This window comes from Chelonia mydas, chromosome 5 (genome assembly GCF_015237465.2).
Source record: "Chelonia mydas isolate rCheMyd1 chromosome 5, rCheMyd1.pri.v2, whole genome shotgun sequence".
Taxonomy (NCBI): domain Eukaryota; kingdom Metazoa; phylum Chordata; order Testudines; family Cheloniidae; genus Chelonia; species Chelonia mydas.
Genome location: NC_051245.2, coordinates 110,289,391 through 110,299,028, shown reverse-complemented (window position 1 = coordinate 110,299,028; position 9,638 = coordinate 110,289,391). Strand labels below are relative to the sequence as shown.

General features: G+C 43.0%; 2 protein-coding genes across 2 annotated transcripts in view; both read left to right on the top strand.

Annotated features, from left to right (window-relative positions):
* Positions 1–729, top strand: part of LOC122465767 (interferon tau-2-like) — a 2,058-nt gene extending 1,329 nt beyond the window's left edge. Inside the window, 1 exon segment of the mRNA XM_043546247.1 lies at positions 575–729. Coding sequence (XP_043402182.1) covers positions 575–729 — 155 coding nt within the window.
* Positions 730–4,209: 3,480 nt separating this feature from the next.
* On the top strand, positions 4,210–5,483 carry LOC119566689 (interferon beta-like). The gene is made up of 2 exons (XM_037903081.2): positions 4,210–4,795; positions 5,440–5,483. The coding sequence occupies exons 1-2, from the start codon at positions 4,222–4,224 to the stop codon at positions 5,481–5,483; spliced, it is 618 nt and encodes a 205-aa protein (XP_037759009.1). The 5' UTR covers positions 4,210–4,221.
* The last annotated feature ends 4,155 nt before the right edge of the window (positions 5,484–9,638 follow it).

Below are 9,638 nucleotides of genomic sequence, written 5' to 3'. Positions count from 1 at the left end.
AAAACTATTCCCCTTCCTTCCATCACACCTTTAATAAAAGAAGGGGAATGCTGAACGCAATGTTCAGCTAAGCTCTGACAATATCACCCATATCATAAGGAGCAGCCATGCCTGTGGGAAAGCCCAGCTCACACTTCTTAAAAGAGAGGAAAAAAATGTTAATATCTCTCTCTGAGATTCTCCCACAGAATTCCACTCAGGGGCAGGAAGAAGGAGGGGTGGGTTTGTCCGTAGACTTCCTCATGGAAGTGGCTGTTGTTCCATCTCCACATTCAGCAGATTCTATGGTTTCTGCACCGATCAAAAAGGTCTCTCCAGACACAGAGATCTGCAGCACCTCTCTCAGCTCTGGTCCCATTAGATTCTCTGCCCCCGTCTTTTCAGTGCCAAGTAGTATTTCCCACGGCTGCTCCAGGCTGCATGCAGTTGCCCCAGACAACCTTTTAAAGTGTCATTTTTGGACAGCTGGATTTTATCGGGACAGTCCCCATATTTGGAGCTTTGTCATTTCTAGATGCCTATTACCCCTCACCCCTTGCCCCGATTTTTCACACTTGCTGTCTGGTCACCCTAGCTGAGATATCAGCTGGGAAGTCTCCGATGCTTGGCTTGGGCTTCCTCAGCGAGGGGAAATATACAATCCGTGCCTGGATGGTGTGGTGCTCTGTCACCCTCTACTGGCACCTCAACCATTTAGAGATTGAGGAGTCTGCTACAACCCTGGCTTAAGACGCATTATCACATGTTCACACAGTCAAGGCTCATACACTAAGGTTCAAATGTCCAAGGTTCAATCCTGCCTGCTGACAACTTCAGCCTGTCGGCGTTACAAGTGGGGGCTCATCCAACATGTCAACTGGGTAGTCTTTGAAGCTCAGAATGTGCTTTAACATGTCCTCTCCCAGAAATATACCCAGAGGTGTTTACCTCTTCCAGGGGCCATGTAGTACGTCTAGAGTATAATACGGAGACACTTTGCACAGGATTCTAACACACTATTTCTCTTTAATTAATCACTCGGAAAATACAGAAAATGGACCAAAAATTGTAAACCCTATCCGCAATTCCCTGCCTCAGTTTCCTCAACAGACCAGGCCATTCTGTGAGCCTTTATCAGAATCACTTGGGGTCATCCAACATCCTTCTGTTGCAATGCATCACTTATATGCACAAGAACAGAGCATTCTCCTCCAGCTCACATAACCTGGCCTTGGCCAGTTCATCCCCTTCCTTCCTCTTGCCCAAATGTCCTGTGGGTCTTCCCCCTGTGATTTCTTTTAGAACCTTTTGGTTTTGTCATCTGTCTCTTTGTTGACCTTCGGTAACTTTCCACTCCTAACCCACATTCTCCTTAACACCAACTTCACCAAACTAGTTTCCCAACTGGTTTCCCATTGTCCTCAGCCTAGTGAGTACCTTCTCGAGGTCCTGTCCAACCAGATGGATACACATAGAAAGAGGTTTCCTATGATGACGAAATTTCATGACAACAACTTCATAATATCACTTTAAAATTAACAAGTCTTACAGAGACTTCCCCCTTTCCCCCCGGCCTCCGCCTGACACACACACACACACACACACACAAACAAATCAAGCCATATGAATCAGGCTTGTGTACACTCAAGTCAGCAATTCTATCCCCCAGTTTTCTGACCAGCTGGTGCCACCCCTCCACACCCTCCACATCAGTAGTGTGTGCTCCTTGCCATCAACAACCAGTTTGGTGTACAGAATGGATTAAACTTTCAGTTATAACATCAACAATGCCTAAAAATTACCTAAACTCAACATTTAAAATTATAGTAATAAACCTGCCGGTGGCATCAGATCTAGTGAGGATCCTCCTCTCTACCAAGTTTGGTGTAGGTGGATAGTAGTTCTGAAGAGCTATCAGTCAACAGTAGCGCTGCCAACCACATAATTCAGCCAGAGCCTGAACATTTGAGACTGATTAAACCTTTATGAAAAATGTTTGGCCCTTTGTAAACATTTTCTGAAATATTTGTACGTGTGAGTTTTGTTGGAAAAGAATATCTCTGTAGTCAGAAAGTATAAGAAACACTCATATAAATACATATTTTAAAGAGACTTTTCTCCAGAAAAGTTCCTGCAGCCATCTGGAAAGCAGTTTTGAATTTGAAGGCAACCATCCCAGGAACAGACACAATAGCATTGACTCAGGTGAATCATCACACAGAACAAGCAGCAAATTATGAACAGCAAAGGGAAAAGATGTGGTGACAAGGTCCTGAGCAATCAGAGCGGAATGTGTATAAATCATTTGTCATATCATTTAAAATAAATACATTGGCAAATTCTGAATTTCTTTGCAGATTATTTGCAAGCAGGAAAATGGGCTAAACTAATCTCTTATTTCATATTCAAATTAAGCTGGCTCACACAGAAAAAAAAATTCCAATAAAATTTCCTGCTATTTTCACTGAAATTTAAATGGACAGGATTTAATCAAATTCGAGCAAATATTTCAACCAGCTCAGTCTCCATCTAACCTTTCCCAGAAAACAGGCTCATTACTGATGAAAATATGCTGAAAGACTATGTGTCTTTCCTCCCATAGCTTTCTTAATTTAACAGGAAAAGCTTAAATTCAGATTATTTAATTTCTCTCCTTCACATAACTATTATCTCCTGAAGCTTCAACTTGCCAGGAAATGCACACGCAGAATTCCCAGTGGAGTAAATGCAAAATGGGGGTGCAGCGCCTCTGGTATGATTGGGTCCCTTATGTGGTATACTTATGTACAATAAACTGCATTCTTTAAAGTGACATTTCCAAATCGTTTAGGCAAAACTCTAGATTATGATTTTAAAAAGTGCTCGAGGTGATGGGAGAGGGAGATGTAAAAGAAGTGACAGGAACAGAAATATGTTCATATTTTCTTCTTTTCCTTCTTTCAAATTAATATGAAAACATTCCTTTTCAATTTTTGGGTTGAAAAACCATTCCCCTTCACTGATGGAAACTCCAACATGACAGCCTAGTGCTATGGTATGAAAAACAGAAAGTGAAACTTGCTACAGAAAGAAGGCTGCAAACTTCACTCATCAGACCACTTGAATTTCAATGTCCAAGCTCAGTGAAATGCACATTGAAAAAAGAATAAAGCTTGAATGGTGAAAAGGCAAACACATTTGAAAGTGACATTCATTTATGTCAGTCGCTCTAGCGTATTTATTACCAGCCACACAATCTTTTTGGACAACTCCCTTCCATGTCACTACACTACATCACTGGGAACTACTCAGAAGTGCCCGAGAAGACAGCATGTTCACACCCTTCAACTGTACCTGTTCCTTGGGCTTTTCACAACTGGTATCAGGTTCTTAAGTAAACCTCACAGTTTCTCAGTGCTCTCTGTCCATCCTCTGGTATTGGCCTACACACATCGTTTTTCATCTCTCATATTTCAAATGGCCAGGAAATTGCAAGAGATTAATAGAGACTTCTCTGGCCCCAATCTCCCACAGGAATTCTTTCCAGGCTTATCAAATATTAAGAGGTCCCTATAGTATTACTCCCTCTCAAAGGCTGGAAGGAAGGAATGAGACAGCCAGGGCATAGCAGGCTTTTCTGATTTTGAGTGCCACACCAGAAAGGGAAAGTTTTCCACCTGCTGGCAAAGTGAAGGAACAGCAGCTTTACACATCACTTCACTGCTGTTATTTGCAGAGTCTAGCAAAAAGAAGCTCTGCAGTAGTTCCCCCCATCTGCCAAAAGTCATTGGTATCACTTAAAAGCATGGATAGTCTTGCTGATGTGACAGACATTCAGACCTGCCTAGCAGTGATAACTACAGGAACTTGGGAGCAGACAGACAGGTCCCTACTCTAACCTGTAACTGGATGACACTGGTCATCATCATATTCTTCTTACTCTTTACATTTTCTTTATCTAAGAGGACAGGGGGGACCGAAGGAAAGAAATGTTGGGGTTCAGTAATATTAAAGTAGTTACCAGCTGTGATTTGGTTCTTCTAATGCCTTGTTCGCTTCCACTAACTAAAAAGAAGGAAACCAAAAGTAAAAACCTCAAGCAGAAAAAACCTTGAAAAGTAGAAAGTGATGAAAGAAAAATCTTTTCCGACAGAATGCTTAAATTCAGAGACAGGGGTCGAAAACACAAAAGTTTACAGAAGACCTTGAACAGACACCAGTTGCTCAAGTTCTACACAAACACAGGGAATCTAAGACATCATCATGATCAGCAGGAGTTTGCTGCAATGTTGCCTCGTGCTGCTCTTCTCCAGGGAAATCTCATGTCTGGACTGTAACAGGCTGCATGTTCTACAAACCAGAATGAACAGCGAGAGTTTAGAGCGTCTGGAGAAAATGGGTGGCAACTTTCCCTTCCAATGTCTAAATGAAGGGACAGCTTTCAAGCCCAGAGATATCCTCAAGCTCCGACTGTCCCACCAAGAGAATGCCAAGGTAGCCATCCAGCAGATCCTCCAAGAGCTCTTCCATATCTTTAACAACAATCTCACCCAAGCTGCCTGGAATGGGACTTCCATAAAGGAATTCCAAAATGGACTTCACCAGCAGATTGAGAAGCTGGAGACGTGTTTGAGTGCTGAGATGGAAAAGGAGGTAACCTACCCAGGAAATGAGAACCTCCTGCTCACCAGCCTCAAACTGAAGAGATACTTCCAGACAATAGAGGATTTCCTGAAAGAAAAGCAATACAGCCGGTGTGCCTGGGAGATCATCCGTGTGGAAATATCCAGATGTTTCCTCATGCTCGACAAACTCACCAAGAGACTTGAAAATGAAGGTACCATCTTTTCTTTTTTCCTAGAAAAACTCAAATAATATTATTTGAATAAAACAGCTGGTGAAAGATGGCTGAAAGGGTTATAACTCCTAATACGTCGCGCCCAATCTTTCTCCCACAGTAATTTTATGCATACAGCTATTTCAAACGCGTGCTCAAATCTTTTCAGAGTAGCATATAATTTAGTGCTTCTCTACCACACACAATATTCTATATGAAAAATATACAAATATATCATAACTGCTAACTAAAGACAAAATATTGTTAAGTGATAACTAACTATGCCAAATAGATCTTTGACCAGTAAGTGTCTAAGTTGGGGAAAAGAACAGTGAGAAGCCCCCTTTCAACAACTGCCTCGTTAGACAACGTTCCAGTTAGGACACCAGAAAACGGGGGGTCTGTGTTCACACTCTTCTATCCCATCAACTCATTTTGCACTTAGGGACACCGAGGGTTCTTATTCTGCTTTTCTTTCTTTTGTTTACCCCTAACTTCAACAGCTTTAGTAACAACAAATTGTGACAAGATGACAAGTGCACTAAGGCTCAGGATTTAGGATTTGACATCTGGTTAGAAAAAGATGGCCTCTATTTGGCGTTTGAATCTCTCCATGTTTGAACCATTCCCCTTTTTCATTCCAGCACATGATGCTTCCAGTAATGATGCTATGAAAACAGCTGAATGAAACTGCACCTCCACTGGAGCCCTTCCTCTCTAAATTGATTCTCGAATCAGCAGTTTTCGAGACTTCTCTCAGTCCATCTTGAATTAAGCAAATTGCCAAACTTCAACTGCACTATTTATAGCCTCCTTGCCATTACCAAGACTGATTTATTCACATGAGAAAATGTAAAACAGAAGATTTTGCTGAAAATATTGCAGAAGACAGCGTAGTATTTGAACCGAAGGAGAAAAACCTTACTATTTCTTAATCATTGATATTACGCGTTTGCTCCGAATTTGCCTTGGGCTGCTTTTAAAAATGAAATCTTATCTCTTTACTGTAACAGGCTTTGCTTCGGCATAACAAATATGAACCAGGACAATTTCCAAAAAAAATGGAAGGATAATTTTCCTGCAAAGGCAGAATGAAGAAAGACACCTAACATGGCCCCAAAATTTTCTCAAGCCCAGAGCAACCCAGAAAGAGACTGCCAAAGTGGCCATCCACGACATCCTCCAACAGATTTCCTACATCCAGGAGTGAAAGTAACTTAAAGGACTTACCGGTATGACAGAGTCCTGACCAGGGTGTAGGTCTCAACCGGAAGAGGTGTGGCCTCAACCGGAAGAGGCCCAGCCTTTAAATCCCAGGTCTTTAAATCCCGGGCTACCAGCTGCAGAGGCGGCTGGGTGTCCCGGAGATCGGGGGTGATTTAAAGGGCCTAGGGCTCCGTCCACCGCTACCGCAGTGGAGACCCGGGCCCTTTAAATCTCGGACAGAGCCCCAGGGGCTCTCGGCTGCCTCCGCTACCCCGGGGCTTAGGGCTTTGGTGGAGATGATAAGGGCCTGGGGCTCCCTGTATCGGCTGGAGCCCCAGGCTCTTTAAATCGCTCTCCGAGCCCCCTGCCAGAGCCCCCGGTGTAGTGGTGGCAGCCAGGGGCTTCGGTGGGGATTTAAAGGGCCTTTCAAATCATGGCCTGAGCTGCCTCCGCTACCCAGGGGCTCTGGCCACTGCCAGGAGCCCTAGACCCTTTAAATGGCCAGCCTCAGAAAGCCAGTCTGGTATGGCATGGTGTACCGGCTCTTGCCGTTATATTGGACCGGACTGGACCGCCTTACTTTCACCTCTGCCTACATCTCATGCAAAATACCCTCACAAGCTGCCTGGAACGACAGTCGCATGGAAAGATCCTGACATGGACTCATAAGCAAGGGAAACTTCTGGAGGTGTATTTTGTGGCAAGGATAACAAAGAAAGAAGAATATCCCAGTTTCTAGGTCACTTATAATTAGGCATTCTGAAATTTTAAACTAGTGCAAATATATATTTTTTTCCTGTACTGTGAAAAGATTTTCAGATCATTTTACTGGATTTGTAAAAGTGTTTTTATGTTGATCCATTTATATTTATCCACAATATTAATGTATTGCTTTTATTTATTTTTTCAGAGGTTTTATAATATTTATAAATAAATATTTATTTCTACAAAATAACAACCTACAGCAGTAGTGATTTGTACTAATTAGATTTTTTAAAAAAACAGAGACCCAATAAAAATCTTCTCTTGTTTTCCGTTAAGACTCCAGTTCAGCAAAGGACTTGTAAACATTTGCCTAACTTTAAGTACACGAGCTTTCCTTTGACATAAGTAGTTAAACTTGACAACATGCTCAAGTACATTGTGAACATAAACCCTGATTCAGCAGTGACTCCATAAGAAAAATAGCTTGGGTAATTAGTTTGACCACTCCAACAGACCACACACCACAACCTCAACTCTGCAGCTTTTGTGTTTCTGCCCATTAACAGATCATTTTCACCCACAACATTTGTAGTTGCAAGTGTTTGGAGCAGGAGCTCATTGTGATGAAATGAAAGGGAGGATGGAGACACAGGCATTCTAAGGCGAAGACTTCAGGCTGTCGTGGTACAAAGTTGCTTGTCCCCTTCCTCCCCAATGAGATGTGTGTGAACTGTCAGGTTTCCATGTGCGCAGACTCCGTATCTCCCCCACCACCACCATCAGGAAGGGTTATGTGGGTTTAATTTTCCCCCTCCACCAGTCAGGTTTGCGTACACTTGGCTCACAAACACCATCAAGCTTGTACATACCCAACCCCTCCTGTCACTCAGGCTTGTAAGCATCTGCTGCTGCTTCCCTTTGCTCTCCCCCGGGTGCTCCCAAATCAAGCGTATGTGCTTAGGGACTGTATGTTGCACCAACAACCACCAGCTGGAGGAGCACAGTGCATCAAAATTTCAGTTGAGCTGTGAATGACTAAAAATTACCTGAAAGCAAAAAAACAAAAACAAAAACAAAAACCATCCATTGGACCAAATCTTGTAAGGATCTCGTTGCCAAGTTTGGGTATGTAGATAGTATTTTTGAAGAGCTATTAGTTAGTCCCATCATTGTCTAACATTAATTTAAGCCACACTGTAAATCTGGAGATTTCTTATTTAAAAGTTTTTAAAGAAGTCAAACAACCATTACATTAAATGTTCAAATAGTGAAAAAACAAAGTGTGTGTGAATTTTTACACTGATTGGAAACCTGCCTTTGGGAAAAAAACGAGGAAGGTATTTCCCATTTCAAATCCCTTTTGTAACACAGTCCAAACTATGGTGTCTCTAGTAGGAGACTAAATTCTTCACAGTCAACAGATGGCAGCATTGCAGAAGCTTTTGCCCTCTGTTCTCTTTAGCTGAGGGATTCTCAAACATTTCATTATGTGGGCCTCATCTTACAAAAATTGATCCTTTCCCCTCCCATTCAGGATCAGGTAACATTTGTGTGGCAGGTACACCAAATGCTTACAAAGAAAGGTAGTACTAGAAACGCATTTATATAATTTTAGCGGTCTTTAAAGGAACGTGGGATCTGCCAGTTCTCTGAAGACCATCACCCAGTACTCCATGTACTGCCACTGATTCAGGAAACTCAGTCTGGGACCTGCTGGTTTAGAGGCATGTACAAGGAGTTAACTCTTAAAACAAATGCCTCTCCTTTCTTATGGTGCAGTTTTTTCCAAGAACTGTAGCCATCAGCTGTCCAAGTTCTTTCCTGCCCAAATATTTCTCCTTTCATTCATTCCTTCATGTAGTTGGAGCCAAAGGTTATATTGACAAAACACAATCATCTGAGAATAATGAGAGCAAAATTAGACTGCATGAAAAAGTCAAGGATACAAAATCACCACCCCCATAATGTATCCCCCCCTCTGATGGAACATGGCCTTCATATAGCACCTGGGAGCCATACAAACTCTTCAGACTCTAACTGCTTTGTTGCTCATGGAGTGCAGTGGGGAACGTCCTGACATTCATCCCATCATATTGTTTATAAGCTGTGCTATGTGGAAAACAATCCATTCATCTATTGAAGAAGCCATTTGATGACATGTATCATCTAAGATTTCAGGCCTTCCTGTGGGAAAGCCAACCACAGGGGGATAAAAAGGGAGGAACATGCTAATAATACATCCCCGCTTTAGCTCACTTTTATCCTTCCGCTGGCAGGCAGGAGGGGATACTCGCAGGTTTGTCCCCAGCCTTCATCATAGAAGCAGATGAGCCTGTGGCTTCTACACAGAACACAAGGTCTTTTCACACAGAGCTACTGAGTTTCTGCATCAGTTGTTGGGACCACTCAGAGCCCCGTTCCGGTCCCTGTCAGCGAGGTTCCATTACAGCCATGAAACCAGGGCTTCCTTCACACTGCAGTTGCCTCAGACACTCTCTGTAGGTGTCCTTTTTGTGCAGCTGACATGGAGAGATGCACCCACCAGACCTGGAGTAGCACTGCCCCAGCTCAATGCGCGTCTGCTCGTTCCAGGCCCCACACATGGATCATAACTGTATGGAGAACACCCCGAGAGGGAACTGGGTGCAAAAGCATCTGACTCCACGGCACCTCAATTCGCCCTACAAACACTTCCATGTGGTACAGGGAAGAGGCATAAGCAGAGGGCTCTACCCCTGCATGGATCCTCTGCAGCAGGCTCTGAGGCCCTTGTAACCAACTTTTCTCAAATAATAGACTGGTTCTTTGCCTACTTGCTGCAGGGAAGATGGAAGTAGAGGTGCTGGGGTTGAGCAGCATCACGTAATATTAGCAAGTGAATGCATGGTCTCCATCATATGCAGGGTTTACAGTTTTGTTCACTGGCTTTCAG